General features: G+C 45.3%; 1 protein-coding gene across 3 annotated transcripts in view; it reads left to right on the top strand.

Annotated features, from left to right (window-relative positions):
* The first annotated feature begins 2085 nt into the window (after nucleotides 1-2085).
* LOC139409225 (ADAM metallopeptidase with thrombospondin type 1 motif, 10) overlaps nucleotides 2086-17324 on the top strand; it is a 53603-nt gene continuing 38364 nt past the window's right edge. For 2 of the 3 annotated variants that reach the window (XM_071154079.1, XM_071154077.1), the window contains exons 1-7: nucleotides 2086-2248; nucleotides 7212-7570; nucleotides 10716-11086; nucleotides 12228-12387; nucleotides 12620-12822; nucleotides 13197-13280; nucleotides 17063-17208. In XM_071154079.1, coding sequence (XP_071010180.1) covers nucleotides 7465-7570; nucleotides 10716-11086; nucleotides 12228-12387; nucleotides 12620-12822; nucleotides 13197-13280; nucleotides 17063-17208 — 1070 coding nt within the window. In that variant the 5' untranslated portion in view covers nucleotides 2086-2248; nucleotides 7212-7464. Of the gene's footprint in view, nucleotides 2249-7211; nucleotides 7571-10715; nucleotides 11087-12227; nucleotides 12388-12619; nucleotides 12823-13196; nucleotides 13281-17062; nucleotides 17209-17324 lie in introns of those variants that run through there. The other variant, XM_071154080.1, reaches the window with a different exon arrangement.

The following is a 17324-nucleotide window of genomic DNA, read 5'->3' as shown; positions in this document are numbered from 1 at the left end:
ACACTTAGGTTGGAGTCATTAAAACTTGTTTTTCAACCACTCCACAAATTTCTTGTTAACAAACTATAGTTTTGGCAAGTCGGTTAGGACATCTACTTTGTGCATGACACAAGTCATTCTTCCAACAATTGTTTACAGACAGATTATTTCACTTGTAATTCACTATCACAATTCCAGTGGGTCAGAGGTTTGCATACACTAAGTTGACTGTGCCTTTAAACAGCTTGGAAAATTCCAGAAAATGATGTAATGGCTTTAGAAGCTTCTGATAGGCTAATTGACATAATTTGAGTCAATTGGAGGTGTACCTGTGGATGTATTTCAAGGCCTACATTCAAACTCAGTGCCTCTTTGCTTGACATCATGGGAAAATCAAGAGAAATCAGCCAAGACATCAGAAAATTGTGGACCTCCACAAGTTTGGTTCATCTTTGGGAGAAATTTCCAAATGCCTGAAGGTACCACGTTCATCTGTACAAACAATATTATGCAGGTATAAACACCATGGGACCACGCAGCGGTCATACCGCTCAGGAAGGAGACGCGTTCTCTCTCCTAGAGATGAACGTACTTTGGTGCGAAAAGTGCAAATCAATCCCAGAACAACAGCAAAGGAGCTTGTGAAGATGCTGGAGGAAACAGGTACAAAAGTATCTATATCCACAGTAAACTATATTGACATAAACAGGAAAGGCCACTCGGTAAGGAAGAAGCCACTGCTCCAAAACCGCCATAAAAAGCCAGACTACGTTTTGAACTGCACATGGGGACAAAGATCGTAGTTTTTGGAGAAATGTCCTCTTGTCGGATGAAACAAAAATAGAACTGTTTGGCTATAATGACCATCGTTATGATAGGAGGAAAAAGGGGAGGCTTGCAAGCCAAAGAACACCATCCCAACCGTGAAGCACGGGGGTGGCAGCATCCTGTTGTGGGGGTGCTTTGCTGCAGGAGGGACTGGTGCACTTCACAAAATAGATGGCATCATGAAGTAGGAAAATTATGTGGATATATTGAAGCAACATCTCTAGACATCAGTCAGGAAGTTAAAGCTTGGTCGCAAATGGGTCTTCCAAATGGACAATGACCCCAAGCATACTTCCAACGTTGTGGCAAAATGGCTTAAGGACAACAAAGTCAGGGTATTGGAGTGGCCATCACAAAGCCCTGACCTCAATCCCATAGAACATTTGTGGGCAGAACTGAAAAAGCGTGCGTGAGCAAGGAGGCCTACAAACCTGACTCAGTTACACCAGCTCTGTCAGGAGGAATGGGCAAAATTCACCCAACTTATTGTGGGTAGCTTGTGGAAGGCTACCCGAAACGTTTGACCCAAGTTAAACAATTTAAAGGCAATGCTACCAAATACTAATTGAGTGTATGTAAACCTCTGTCCCACTGGGAATGAAATAAATAAAAGCTCAAATAAATCATTCTCTCTACTATTATTCTGACATTTCACATTCTTAAAATAAAGTGGTGATCCCAGCTGACCTAAGACAGGGAATTTTTACTAGGATTACATGTCAGGAATTGTGTTAAAACGGAGTTTAAATATATTTGGCTAAGGTGTATGTAAACTTCTGACTTCAACTGTATGCTAGCTATGCATATTTGAAATACTATTTAGGTTTTACAAACTTTTTCATTTCCAAACTCCGAATCAATTGGGCATCCACCAAAAATAACATGGTCACTGTTATAGAACGTTTATTTTGATTAGAGTCCAATCTAAGAGCCAGCTGTAAACTGCGTTATTAGGCTATTACTATTAGGGAAGTCGCATTTCTTTCAAAGAAAGCATGTAGCCTAATTTTTTTTATCGAACTAGTATATTATAAAATAAGTCGACCATGAAGAATAAAATTAATGTATGCATATGTTATTGCAGAATTGTGGTTATAGTTGTGTTTTAAAACATCCCCTTCTTGGGGCCCTTCGTTTTCTGAAGCACGGTATCGGCAAAAATCTTTGGTGTAGCTCCTCTGTGCGTAGTGTACAGACGCGGCCATTACCATTTTTACTTCCTGGTTTAGTACGCAGCAGTGAGAGCGAGCGCGCAGGCATCCAGCGCGTATCTGTGGCAGTGAGACCCTGGGAGCAAGAGAGGTCCACTCACTGTACGATCATCCGCTCAATATAGACATAACTTTTCAAGGTAACTGACACGTCTTGAAGTAAACCAAGAGAAAGACACCAGAAACCCTGAAAGGTGACCATAGTGAACTTGGACAGGGAGAAGGAAAAGGTACTGGACCCTAATTTGAAACTTCTTTTAAACTCACATTTCATAAACCCAGTGTTCACTTTTGTCTATGTTATGAGATTACAGTCGATTCCGTAAAAATGGTTGACGACTTCATTCGAAGTCTTACATATCGATTTTCCAGCTATTTAGAGTAATTTTGCACAACTCGAACATTTGCATGGAATTATCAGGTAGTCAGAACGTGGCATTTTGTCATGGTGTTGATTTCTCAGTAAAGTCAAATCTTTTGAATTAACAACATTATTGGGGGATATTTCCTTGTTTAATTGCATTGAGGTTATAATGAAGAAACTGTCAAGGATCCAGACATTTTCCCCCATTTGTTAGATTCAGTTAAGTGAAGTGAGGACCGTTATTTATAAAGCTGAACCCATGTGGGCGATGAGGGATCTTGCTTGGTTGATTCCAGGCAGCAGCAGCAGCAGCAGTTAATCCACATAGTTCTGAGGGTTTCTGCCGGGTGGGGAGAAAGCATTGCTCCAGCAAAAGTTGGGCAATGAATAGGCAGAAGGGGAGTCTTCAGGACCACTGCACTCTCAGTGTTTGAAGAATATTTGTGTGATTGTGTGATCTCTCTCTCTCTCTCTCTCTCTCTCTCTCTATCTGTCTCTCTCTCTCTCTCTCTCTCTCTCTCTCTCTCTCTCACACACACATCAAACAAATATTTTTACTAAAAAGTACCTTGAAGGAGTTGCATTGCACGGAGAACACAGTGATGTAACATATTCCTGAGTTAATTAAGCAATTAACATCATGCTTAGGGTCATGTATAAAAATGCTGGGCAGGCCATTATTTTGGCTACCATGACTATGCTCTCACAGGGCACGAGTGGTCACTGAATGGTTTGATGAGCATGAAAACAATGTCAACCATATGCCCACGGCCATCTCAGTCACTGGACCTCAACCCAATTTAACACTTATAGGAGATTCTGGATCAGCGACTGAGACAGCGTTTTCCACCACCATCAACAAAACACCAATGATGGAATTTCTCATGGAAGAATGACGCATGCCTCCAGTAGAGTTCCAGACACTTGTAGAATCTATGCCAAGGTGCATTGAAGCTGTTCTGGTTCGTGGCCCATTGCCCTATTAAGACACTTAATGTTGGTGTTTCCTGTATATCTGGTACAGTAGTCCATACTGTACTTTTCCCTTGCAGATCAGTGCCCACCACTTCCTCTTCCTCAAGCAATAAACAGATTTATGACACTGACCCAGAAGTGACCTGTTGCTGATTAGGCTAGTGATCTCTTTTGTAACAAAACTCAAATGTTGCTATTGCTGGGTTAATTAAAAAAACTTATGGTAAGAATCTGTCACTAAAATGATTGATGTTTTGTTCATATTGTGAATGCCCTTCATATCCAATATTTTCACCATGGTAGGGCTGGGCAGTGTTTAATCAGCATGTGAGGTTCCTAGGTCTCTCAACTGGCTGAGGCAAATGGACAAATCTGTGGTCTGTTGTTGTCTTCTGGGTGTGTGTAGTATGAGAAATGTGAAACTCAAGACTTAAACTGCCTATGTTCTTTTGTACACTCTTAAGAGTTGTTGGCTGACTCAGCGAGTCCAAGCCAGCTCTCACAAAATATTGTCTTCGACTTAAGCTCATTTTCAGAGTGCGCATCCTTGGCTGTCTGACAAGCCTAGTTGTTTATGTTCCCACTTTTTTTTTCTTTTTTTTTCAGGACAGTGTTTTAGACTGAGATCCCTCCCTTTATTCTCCATATTATTTTTATCACCTCATCTGTTGTTTGTTGTGCAAGGCTTAACATGGGGGAGTCATGTCAATTGAGCTTGCTTTTCTACACCACTTCTGAGGTAGTGACTGCTGTCAGGGTGAAACAAGGCCATGTGCTGCATGAGCTCCCAGCTTTCACTTAGTGTTGATGTGTTTACAGTACAATAAAGATGCCACACTCCCCTACTCGAATAGGAATGACAAATGAGACATCGAAAGAGTAAGTCTAATATCAGAGAGGAGTGACAGGAAGAGTAGACAATCATAGTGGTTTCTTCAGAGGAGCACACAGAGGGTGGTGTTAGGAGTTGAGCAGGGGAGCAGCATTTCCTAGAGAGAGCCTTTACATTGAGCAAGTCATATTGGTTTGATTAGTGTGGTCTATTCTGCCTGTCTGTACAGTTCCTGGCAGGGTCACTATACATAGTCTGCAAAAACATACTCTTCACTGCCTTCTCCAATCCAGTAGATATGTTGAAAAGCTTATGGTCCAGACTACATTATGACTTTGGCCCACCCTGAAATTGCAATTTACAACTCCCTGTCTAATGTCTCTTCCACTGTTGTCCACAAATACCTCCTTGTCTTGCTTTTAAAAAGCACTCTGACCACATTATAATTGAGCTGTATACAGCCCATTCCAATTTCTGAACTCGCCATTGCCACAATTAGGCATTCAAAATGATCAGAGGTACTCATCTAAGGAAATGATAAAAGCGTCTGCTAAGTGGAATATATTACATGTATATTATAAAATGCCAACAGTACTTACAGGATTATGGTTGTATTGGCCGAATGACAAACACATTGAGTTTTTTCCCAAAGGAAAACTGCTACAAAACAGACCCACAAAGACAAATTACAAAATCCCTTTCAAGAGATTTCAAGAGAAGAAATTCACAAATTACCTGATTTTTGTCATGTTTCTTAATTGAGCAATGATTTAGTGAGTGTACAATGATTTAGTGAGTGTACAATGATTTAGTGAGTGTAGAGAGAACTTGAAGACAGTCAGTAAAGCTTTTAATTAAGCAGCTTTGTTTAAAGACACAAAGGCAATGATAGGAGGGCTGATTATGTGGGCTTTGTTTAAGTAAACAAGATGAAGAAGAGTTTTAATGAAAACATTTGATATCTTGCTGCAAGTCTAATAACCCCACAATAAAATGAGACTCCAACAAGAAGTAATGAAAATATAGGAGAGTTTGGCCAAGCAGGAAATGACTGAAAAAAGCCTTGAGGAAGGGGGCGGAAAGGGCAAAAAGTGCGAGGGCTGTGGAGATGGAGAGGAGAGGGGCTTACAGTTGCTCCACATTTAAGGGAAGTGGGAACACAAAGCCGCCTCACTGTTTTAGGACCCCATTCTGTACGGTACTGTGAACCACTGCACTGCAGGGAAACCAGAGGCACATTAAGCGTCCTTCTATCCCACTATGTCAGCTACGTCTGTAGATTGTATGGTAGTCAGCATTGTCTGATTATGAGCAGACTATAAGTGTGAAAAGCTTCAGCTGCTCATTTTCAAATGGGCCGGGTCAGTTGTGTCTTACTTGTGCTTGAACAAATGAATCATTGTTCATTAGCTAGATGAATGAATATATGAATATATGGTGTACACAACATGGCAAAGCTTCAGGCCAGGCTGTCTCTGGAGCTGGATATGTGCAGTGATCTACAGAACTCAGAAAGCAGTCAGAGAGGTGAACCTTAATCCAGGCACAGAGAAAGCTTACATTTTTTCAGAAGGTGCAAAGATTCTTGTTTATTTCTGCTTCTCTCCCTCTCTCTCTCTCTCTCTCTCCTTCTCTCCACACACGTAGTATTTAAGAATGGCTATCCCATCTCTCTCTCTCTCTCTCCTTCTCTCCACACACACGTAGTATTTAAGAATGGCTATCCCATCTCTCTCTCTCTCTCTCTCTCCTTCTCCCCACACACACGTAGTATATAAGAATGGCTATCCCATCTCTCTCTCTCTCTCTCTCTCTCTCTCTCTCTCTCTCCTTCTCCCCACACACACGTAGTATTTAAGAATGGCTATACCATCTCTCTCTCTCTCTCTCTCTCCCTCTCCTTCTCCCCCCACACACGTAGTATTTAAGAATGGCTATCCCAGCTCTCTCTCTCTCTCTCCTTCTCCCTACACACACATAGTATTTAAGAATGGCTATCCTCTCTCTCTCTCTCTCTCTCTCTCTCTCTCTCTCTCTCTCCTTCTCCCCACACACACGTAGTATTTAAGAATGGCTATCCCATCTCTCTCTCTCTGTCTCTCTTACAGCCCCTTGAGCTTTGCACTCCCTTTTTCATATTTGTTTTGTCAGGAGGCTACTTGTTTCCTCACTTTCGTCGCCAAATCGTTTCCCATCTGCTTCCGGTTACCTTTGCCTGCAGTTGGTTTGTCGCCAGCCATCTGGGCCAGTGTGGCTTCTTCTCTGTTCTCTACCCAGACACACTGAAATAATGATAGAGGCAGGGAGCAGGGTAGGCAGTGTAGCTTGAGGGAAGGTTATCAAATATTAAGTTTGGGCCTCTCAATGACATTGCCAAAAAGGCTTAGGAACAAATGTCACAATGTTACTGTAAATAGGACTCCTCATCCAGGCTTTTAACTCCTCTGTACACTTCAAAGTGTGATGGGGGATGGGACATCTTTAGTGTTGTGATGTAATAAGAACCAATGTTGCTTTTTTAAAGGCTATTTTTAATCTCCCCAAAAAGCCTGATCTATGCTAATGGCCTATTCTCGCTGTGTGTGACTGCCTCTTCCCTGTGATGTGGCCAGGTCACATGAGGCCAACAGTGAGTGTGGAAGTAACCCACTGCTTGTCTCAAATTGGGTAATTTTCCCCCACAGCCACTGACATAACACCCACTTCCAGCTCCTCTCAGCCTAAGCACAGCGTTTTAAAAGATCAATGCCTTCCTTTCTCTTTCCTGTGAGCAGAAGACTAAAAGAGACACAGGGCACCCAGGTCGAGACTTGCTTACCCTGGTCCCTAGATTGTCAGCCAGTGTTTTAATGGAGTGATTGATCAACTGAAGACGCAGCGGGAGGTGGCTGTTTGTGAGTCACTGACTACAGACTAGATATGTTTGTGTTGTCAGATGGGGACCATTTGGGTCAGGGAGATCTCATGCTCTCTCTCTCCCTCCCCCAATCTCCCCTCACACTAACCTGTTTCTCTTCCACAGGGAGGCCACAGTACATTATAGACTCCGCTATACTCGGAGGCAGTCTCTCCATCTTCCTTTGACTTTGGTCCTACCAGAGAGAGAAGCAGAGAGGCTGTGTGTCCAGAGCGCTCCAGTCCAGTCTCTAGAGGTCTATCCTGCTGCTATGGCCCGTGAGTTCGCTGCGTCCCACTGGTGAACGAGGGGCATCAGAGGGCAGAAGACATGTTGGGACAGAGGCCTGGGGACTGCACTGAAGCTTGCTGTAGTAACCATGGAAACGGTATGGAGGATCTTGGCCTGCATTGTTGTCATCATCGTCATGGTTGCCACCGAGGTCGCAGAAAGTCAGACTGCTGAAAAGTTGACCCAGTCACACGGTGAGCCGACTACTTTCTTCTCTTTTGTTTGACATACATGGAAATGTTTAACTGTGTCAATGTTTGTCATGAATACACACTATGATTATGTTATTATTACTGTCATATTCATTGGGGAATTGGTATTATCCCCTCTTCTGGACTGTGAAAGTGGTTCAACATTTCCAGTCACTTAGACAGTTGAACAGAGGTAACGGACCTGTTCATTGAACTCTTCCATACAGTGTTGAGGGCCTCCTCTGAGCTGAGCAACTCTCCAGGGCAGTAGCCCTGCTGAACTTGAACCCTGCTCTCACAAATCAACTCCAGAGACGGAGAGCCACGCGCCCCCCTCACCTCTCCTCAGCTAGACCAATCCCCTTTAGGCTCGGACATAAATACCCAGAGTGTCCATTACAGAACAAGGCACTGATTGTGCATTTCTTATGCTTAACCTCTGCACCCTGCAAGTCATCTGTTTCCAATAGTTTGCTACACTGCTTCCTTGAAAACCACCACAGGACCATTCATTCATCTCCTCTGTTTAAACACGCTCTAGAAGAACACCTTTCTAACCCAAAACTGAAACCAGCTCTGTTGATGATGGACGGTAATCATTTTTATGAGTTATCTTTTGTCACAAGTATTCACTAGAAAATGCAACAAGTAGGTCAATGCTTAATTTGTTAAGGCTGTGAAATTCATTCAGGACAGGCTGTTTAGTACAGTACGTCTGGTGTTATACATTTCAGCACCACTGTTAGATTCCTACATGCTAGTCTCCTACAATGGATATTGATTTCTGGTCAAGCGTTAGTTGTTATCTAACTGAGAATGGTCACCCCTTTCAGTCATTCTAGATTAAAACCCTCAACAAAAACAGAACATTTGAGAATGGGGGGCACGGAATCTGTCTATATTTGCTGCTGCACTTCATGACAAGCTGCAGAGTATATTTGGCTAGGCTTTGTGTTTATTTAAAAGAAGGAGAGGACAAATATGTAGACATGGCGTAGTTGGAGAGTTGGGCTTTTTCGGAAAACAAATTATTTCCCTATTTCTTTGAAATAAGCGAATAATGAGGTAAGCCATCGTGGTAGTGGCATTAAGTCGTTTAGTGTTATTAAACCATTGCATGGAGTGTATATATAACCTTTCTCTCAGACTGAGACTGAGGCCTCATAACTCAGCCTGTCAACTGTCCCAGGCAGAGGCATGACCGACAGGCATATAGACAGACAGACAGACAGACATGCAGACAGACAGACAGTAAGGTAGACATAGTGGGAGACAGACAGACAGACAGACAGACAGACAGACAGACAGACAGACAGACAGACAGACAGACAGACAGACAGACAGACAGACAGTAAGGTAGACATAGTGGGAGACAGACTGGGAGACAGACACGGAGACAGACAGGGCGATAGAGAGGGAGACAGGGAGAGAGACAGGGAGGGAGACAGACAGACAGGCCGACAGGGAGACAGGGAGAAAGACATGGAGGGAGACAGGAAGGGAGACAGACAGACAGGCCGACAGGGAGACAGGGAGAAAGACATGGAGGGAGACAGGAAGGGAGACAGACAGACAGGCCGACAGGGAGCGAGAAAGGGTGAGAGACAGGAAGGGAGACAGACAGACAGGGAGACAGGGAGAGAGCAAGACAGGCAGGCAGAGCTGGGAGCAGAGTTATGAGCAGAGGAACTGCTGACAGGGCCCTATGGTAACGGAGGCAGAGATTGACTTTTTCAGCCAGGCATGGATGAGAGAGAGAAGCTCCTCTCTGGGAACGCTACAGTAAAAAGGCCACTGTTCTCATTTCCTTCTCTTTTAAAAAAAAGGCTAATTAAGGTTATTTTCTTCTGAAAGCTAAAATAAACTGAACCCTGGGTAGTGACAGTTTATGACAGTTTATTTTACAAAAGGTGAACACTCTGCAGACCTCTATTATTTTATGGGCCTCTCTCTGTTACCGGTTGGGTTTATTGGTGAGGAATAATAGTTTCCTCCTCCTCCTAGTGATTAGATAATAGATCAAAATAATTAGAGAAGTGGTTCGCCCTGTGGTGCTAGAGAGCTGGGAGCAGCTTTCCATCAGTTGTAGGGGACCTGGGAGAGGATCAGACGCCACGCGACCCTTCAGACCAGACTAGGACCTACTGTACACTTATACTGTAGTTAGCCAACTTCGCTCCCCTATTTTCCATTGTACCAGCCATATTTCCCCTTTGAAGTACCCTGTACATGTGGGCACAGTGTGTTGGGAGGGGGCTGGCAGCGGAATGGTAGCCTTATGGAAGCAGTGGTGAAGCCCAGTCAGGCCACTAGCTGCCTCACTCATTAATTAGACAGGTTTATCAGGTTGCTGGACAGATTACTGCTGCGCTGCAGAGAGAGAGCTATTGCACAGAGCAGGGAGGGCACGAGGAGCAGCTGTATAGCTGTAGAACCATGGAGGAGAGGAGAGTAGGGGTACTGTACACTTTTGAAAATATGCCTCATTAAGTCCTTCCAAATATTTGACTGGTCTACTTTATCTGACCGCTGCCCTCCGAGTCCCCTCCAGTCCTCCAGGAGGCTTTCCTGGGCCAGATACTTTTGACCCTGTGAAAATACCATGAAAATACCACTTTTTATGTGGGGCAATTGTCTGAAATGTTGTAGTAGAGGAATTCAAAGCTCATATAACTGACTGTTGCAGAATGTGCTGAAGGATGTGAAATGGGGTAGGAGGGGTTTGGAGGGGGCCTCTAATGGTGCTTGCTGTTTATTTAAGCTGGCCTGGCCACATAAACAGAGAGCCTGGGTCCGGACTCACGGTACAGACACTAATCCCTGCCTGTTTACTCTCAGCGGGGAGGGCTGTTTTTCCACAAAACAAGGCAAAAGGCCTTGATGAAAACTGGGCTAATTTCTGTTGACCTTTCCCCTGTTAGTGCAGTGTTTGGAGCACCGTGTTTGGACAATAAATCTCCGGGCCCGCAGCCAGAGATAGGAAGTATAGGATTTCAGGGTTGCTATGGAGACAGCCTTGGGAGGAATAGCGTGGACTGAGAAGTCCTCAAGAATCCCACTAGTCACTACTGACTGAGGCCTGTCCTCATAAGCTTTAAGCCGTGATGATAATGCACATACTGTATATTCTCTCTCTGTCTCTCTACAGCTACGTTCCTGTCTAGCCTGGGCCAGTATGAGATTGCCATCCCGGTTCGCGTGGGGCCGCAGGGCGAGACCCTGCACACAGGGGATGGGGGTGCAGACAGGCCCAACCACTATCGGCGGAGCCGCCGTAGTGCTGAGGACCAGCAACAGGACCTGTCCCAGCTGTACTACCAGCTCTCTACCCCCACAACCAACTTTCTCCTCAACCTGACCCTGCAGGGGGGCCTGCTGTCCCGTCAGTTCCGTGTAGAGTACTGGAGGAGGGGGCGTCTGGCCTGGAGCCACCCTTACGCCCTTCAGTGTCTCTATGTAGGCCATCTGCAGGATCAGCCCCACTCTAGCAAGGTGGCTCTCAGCAACTGTAATGGCCTGGTAAGAACCTGACCCATCTAGTACTGCTAGCACCACTGGCCTGTTGTCCTATTGGCCTATTGTCCTATTGGCCTGTTGTACTAATTGGCCTGTTGTCTTGTTGCTCTGTTGTCTTGTTCTGCTGTCCTTGGCCACAGGGGACCCAGGGCTAATGGAGCTCCAGAGGAATCCTCTCCCTCTGAGTGTAACATTATGATTCTGTGTACTAGGATAGCTCTGACCCTGGATCCTGGACTAGACCAGGGCACCTGTCTGGACCACATGCTATTCTGGAGCAGTAATGCACTTGTGTAAACAAGGGATTACCAAAGCCCATTGTTATCACCAGACTTCCCCTGCTGGTCACAACTCATAATGTCACTAAGGCATGTTCACAGCTGGACGTCCAGACCATCCAGTAGCCAGCTAGCACCTCCGCCCACAGCAGACCCTTTTGAAATAATAAAATCAGTCAAATGACACAATTCCAATCTGCCTTTTGACACATGAAAGCATTCTTCTTATCCATCTATTCTTGTGATCCCTTTACAGCTAATAACTAATTGGGCCCATAATAACAGGGCTAAATGCAACCAAGGATTAAATCTGCTCACAAAGTGTTAATAAGCCCTACGCGTAATTACTTGTGGTCAGACTAGCATAACTTAATTCAGCAGGGAATCCGCTGTGTGTCCACGAGAGCATCACTAAACACATTACAGGATTAGGTGCACTGTGAAAGTGTGCTGCTATTGTAGCGACTAGAGAGGGCCAGGGGGGAAACACTCACTGTGACCTCAGAGGCTGCAGCCAAGAGATCTAATCAGGGGAAGTGTCTCCCTGTCTCCTCTCTGTGGAAAGACTCAGATAGGATCACTCTCCCTATGTATCTGACCTACAGACATGTCTGGGAGAGGTGAGGGCCTGTACTTGTTTAGGCCCAGGTTGATGAGAAACTGATATGATTATCATCCCAGGCCAGGGATAGTTATGTACTGTACTGTATCCACTGAGGGGAGGTGAGATGTGGCTGTAGACAGACATAGACCTCCAGTATGCTACTGTAATGGGCCTGCCAGTCACCAGAGATGCCAGTTTTTGTCCTGTCACCACCAGCCTTCAGAGGGCCCCTGGCTCACCTCTGCTTCCCTGACTTTTCCAGCAGGGGGTGATCGTGGCAGGAGGTGAGGAGTATATCATCGAGCCTCTGACCCCGCACGAAAACCTCACGAGGGCGGAGAGGGGGGAGAGCCGCCCCCATGTGGTCTACAAGAGGTCATCTCTTCGCCACCAGTACATGGACCAATCCTGTGGGGTCATCGGTAGGTAGAGCTGTCTGGGTCCTGGGTACAACATGCCTATTCAAACTCTCATGTTTCACGGGTTACCGATTAGATCAGCAAACAGTCGTTTATGATATCGGCTGTACAGCAGTCTCAGTTTACAGGACATAATAACCTGGTTTTAATACATGCACATTAATGCCACTCTTCTCAGGTGGTGTACCCTCTCTTCTCTCAATGCCATTAACCCCTCTTTATGACTGTTCTTCAGATGAGAAGCCAGGGAAAGGTATGGCCTGGTGGCAGAGGACTCTGAAGACTCCTCCCAACCCCATCGGCCGAGGCCAGCTGCCTCTGAAGAGGTCTGTGAGCAGAGAGCGCTACGTAGAAACACTGGTGGTGGCCGACAAGATGATGGTGGGGTACCACGGCCGCCGGGACATTGAGCAGTACATCCTGGCTGTCATGAATATTGTAAGTTTCACATCGAGCCAGATCACTACAATTGGCAGGGTGGAAAACCTGGAAAATACTTGTCCTGTCCACTTTGTCTGTGTTTAGGATTGAGTCTAGGATTGTTGTTACTGTATTGAATGGTTCTACAGATAGTGTAGTCGAGGTCATAATGTGTAGTAGTATTGCTTCACAGGGTATCACTTCACACCCTGTCCATCAGATGGCTAAGCACACACTCATGAATGGTTGGCCTTATTTTACTGTTCCACACCAGGTTGCATCCATCCTGTCACAAAATCCCAAACAGAAGAAGTTTCTAGGTTGTAAGTGGTAGTGATGAATGATGTCAGCTCTTTTTAAGACTGGTCTTTTCTTGTTTCCCTGGAGGTCAGGTTGCCAAACTGTTCCAGGATTCTAGCCTGGGGAATGCAGTGAACATCGTGGTGACCCGTCTCATCCTGCTCATGGAGGACCAGGTATTCTCTTCTAGACCCATCCCGGAGAAACCTCTGCCTTTCAATGGGGTCTGCATCCATCCACCCTGCCTCCCCTCTGCATCTCACTCCTAGTTCAGTCCAGCCTGTTGTCTAGGCCAGCATCTATGAGCTCCTTGTTTGTGTCAAATTATTGGCTTAAGTGTCCTTCCTCCCCTGCTCCCAGCAGAAAATGTCTTGTAAGTGGAGCCATTTGCGGTGGTGGAGAGAGAGCGACCTGCCAGGCGGCCCAGCCATGACTGCACTTGTTGTTGCTGGTGACCTCTCGGGCTGTTGCTATGACGTACATTAGTGCCCTAGAAAAGTGCAAATAAAAAGCTAAATATGAAGCCGGTGCAGGCGGGCGTCACTGTGGTCTAGTGTTCTGTCCACCTGCTGCCTGGTGGTTGACATGAATGTCACGTCATGTTCTTGATCCCTGTCCAGTCCAGCAGGCCAGCCAGGCCACGGCACTGTGCTGCTAACGGCATGCGGTCAGACTGAGTGCCAGGACAGGGTTACACTCTCTGGCCTAATGTGAACATTATAAGCTTCAAAGGGCATTAGAAAGGGTATTACTAGTGCGTTTGCAGTGAAGGTACTGTGGCAGTCTAATAACCTTTCCAACTCACCTTCTCTGTCATCCCGTATATGCTCAGGTTGATAGCACCTGTCATCCCGTATATGCTCTGGTTGACAGCACCTGTCATCCCGTATATGCTCAGGTTGACAGCCCCTGTCATCCCGTATATGCTCAGGTTGACACCCTCTGTCATCCCGTATATGCTCCGGTTGACAGCACCTGTCATCCCGTATATGCTCAGGTTGACAGCCCCTGTCCTCCCGTATATGCTCAGGTTGACAGCCCCTGTCATCCCGTATATGCTCAGGTTGACACCCTCTGTCATCCCGTATATGCTCCGGTTGACAGCACCTGTCATCCCGTATATGCTCAGGTTGACAGCCCCTGTCCTCCCGTATATGCTCCGGTTGACAGCCCCTGTCCTCCCGTATATGCTCCGGTTTACAGCACCTGTCATCCCGTATATGCTCTGATTGACCGTACCTGTCATCCCGTATGTGCTCCGATTGACAGCCCCTGTCATCCCGTATATGCTCCGATTGACAGCTCCTGTCATCCCGTATATGCTCCGGTTGACAGCCCACGTCATCCCGTATATGCTCAGGTTGACAGACCCTGTCATCCCGTGTATGCTCAGGTTCACAGACCCTGTCATCCCGTATATGCTCCGGTTTACAGCACCTGTCATCCCGTATATGCTCAGGTTGACAACCCCTGTCATCCCGTATATGCTCAGGTTGACACCCTCTGTCATCCCGTATATGCTCCGGTTGACAGCACCTGTCATCCCGTATATGCTCAGGTTGACAGCCCCTGTCATCCCGTATATGCTCCGGTTGACAGGCCCTGTCATCCTGTATATGCCCAGGTTGAAATTGATAGATTTAGTCATTGATTAGCGCCTTAATTGGAAGACAATGGCTGTACATGCTACACATGACATCAGAGCTCAGTTTCTCCGCTTCACAGAGATGTATTTTATATATATGTTTACTTTAGTTTATTTAGTAAATATTCTTTTGGAACTGCTGGTACGGGTGTTGTTAGCCCCGAGACAAGGTTGAGGGCTGGCAAACCGTTCCATTGCCACAGTAGCTGCATTTGTTTAAGCTGACACATCCATAACAATGAGGTAATGAGGCACGATTTCGCCTGGCAAAGAAAATGTGTTCTCTCGTCATACTGTTGTTCAGAGGAGCTAGCCAACAACACATCTAACAACATCTTTTCAAACTGAAGCTGGGAAGACTGCAAACTAGCTGCACTTTGTTTCATTGTAAATTTTCTCAATTGACATTTCTTTGTATATAACCAATAAAAATGATGCCAGCTGATTCAGGATTTCAACTGGCTGAGAAACGCTGCCTGCCTATCTGTCTCTTCCCGAACCCTGACCCCTACATGTTCATTACTACGGGAGAGGAGATCGAATTTAAATATTGAAACAATGTTGCGAATGTCGGAGAGACAGACTGCAAGGTTTTTACAAATCTCTGTTGTTGAAAACTAAATGTTACTCTAAAAGACATGTGAGATAATATCTAGATGCTTTTTATAGTGGAGATCAAGTTTATAAAGTGCCTGGCTGGGCTGATGAGACAGTGGATTGCGCAGTCAGATGGAACAGAGTAAATAGGCATTTTAATGTCATAGTGGTGGTAACTTGTGGAATAGACACCGGCTGGAATGCGCATTTAACCAATCAGCATTCAGCATTAGACCCAGCCGTTGTATAAAAGTTTGTTTTGTCCTATTGTGAAGAAAGTTTGAGGTGGAACACGCACCTGAATGAACTCCTGACTCCTTTCTATGCGCACCAAAATTACAATCTGCTTGTCTGAAGTGCCTTTTGAAAGCCTAACACTGTAAGATTTCATTTTATTACTCAGATAGCCATGTTGGCAATAGGGTAAGCTTTCAAATGATGCCCACTTGACCCAGACTGCGATTTATAGTATAATGAAAATGTTTGGATTGTGTAAACAACAGTAATCGTGTGATGGTGGGGACGCAGGTCTGTGTTCCAAACAAAAATCTATAAGTGTTCTTGCTTCAGTTCCTCAATAGTAAAGCTAGGAGAGCTAAAAATAAAGAGCCTTAGAGTGGAAGGCTCTTTCCTTGAGCCATAAAAGTGCAATGGAATGACTTAGGAACTGTGCCGTTTGAAGAGGTGTGTGGCCACTTGGAGACACCAGTGAGACCTCTCACTCAAACCCTTGTGATTGTTTTTTCTTACCTAGTACAACATGTATATTCAATTCTTATTACGTTTGCTGAATGTATCCAGGGTATTTTCAGATTTCATTATTGACAAATGCTGTGAAAAGTACAGTAAATGTCAAATGCACATAAAATCAACAGTGTAATGTTTGGACTCAGTCTTGTCAGGTGAACTGTTGTGTCCTCACCTTTTGGTCTGATAATTTCACCAATTGCTACCATGGTCATGCATATGGTTTTAATATTTCTTCTGTAAGAAACATTTCATTTTGGCCCTATTCATATGGGCCATTTCCACGAGTTTAAGGGGCTAACAACCTGTTTGATTCATACCAGATAGCTGCAAATAAGCCCCTGACATTTGCCCCGAGTATACAGTATGTCATCTGACAAATAAACAAGTGTCATGATCATTAGCAGTAGTATTAGTATTATTCTTGCCGTTCGGTCTGTTGAGGTTGGGGTAACACCAAAAGTTGTCTCCCAGAGCAGAGACTTCCAGCTGAAAACTGCCCCTGGAAAACAAAACAGGCCAGCCAGCCCACTGAGCCCAGAGATGGATTGTGGGATATGACAATTACTAGTTATGTCATCACCATGTGCATTCCTGTGTTACGAGCATACTCAGCTGTAGCCAGGAGAGTATTCCCTCCCCCTGCCAGGGCGGCTAATGGCAGAGGGACAGCAAAGCAGTAGAAGCTCCTGTCCTCATCAGTCCAGGTCAATAGCCTCGTGGCAGAGGGCTGGGCTGCCCAATACTAGGCTCATTGCACAGCTATGGTTGTACTGATCAATTCTGTTTATGTAGGGGAAATTAATTATTGTACCACCTGGGGAATGTCTGTCTCATTACTCCCTCTGGCTTATAAATGATTGTCAGGTGGTGGCAGATAGTAAAAGTGGTCATACTGTAATTTGATTATTTCACTGTACTCTGTTCCTGAATATGTTGATTTCAGTATTCCCTCTCTGTCTCTGTCAGCCGACTCTAGAGATCAACCACCATGCAGGGAAGTCCCTGGACAGCTTCTGTAAGTGGCAGAAATCCATCCAGAACCGGAATGGCAATGGGAACGCCATCCCAGACAACGGCATCGCTCACCACGACACTGCCGTGCTCATCACCAGGTCAGCACTTACAGCACCGGAACATTCTTAGTGATTCAGTGTTCACAACTCTTGACTTTCGCGTAAAGCATTAATTGAGGCCAATGGGAAAATTTTGTGAAAATTTGAGAGAAGTG

The sequence above is a fragment of the Oncorhynchus clarkii genome, chromosome 5, assembly GCF_045791955.1.
Source record: "Oncorhynchus clarkii lewisi isolate Uvic-CL-2024 chromosome 5, UVic_Ocla_1.0, whole genome shotgun sequence".
Lineage (NCBI taxonomy): Eukaryota > Metazoa > Chordata > Actinopteri > Salmoniformes > Salmonidae > Oncorhynchus > Oncorhynchus clarkii.
Note: the sequence above shows the minus strand (reverse complement) of the source record. Positions and strands in the feature narration are given on the sequence as shown.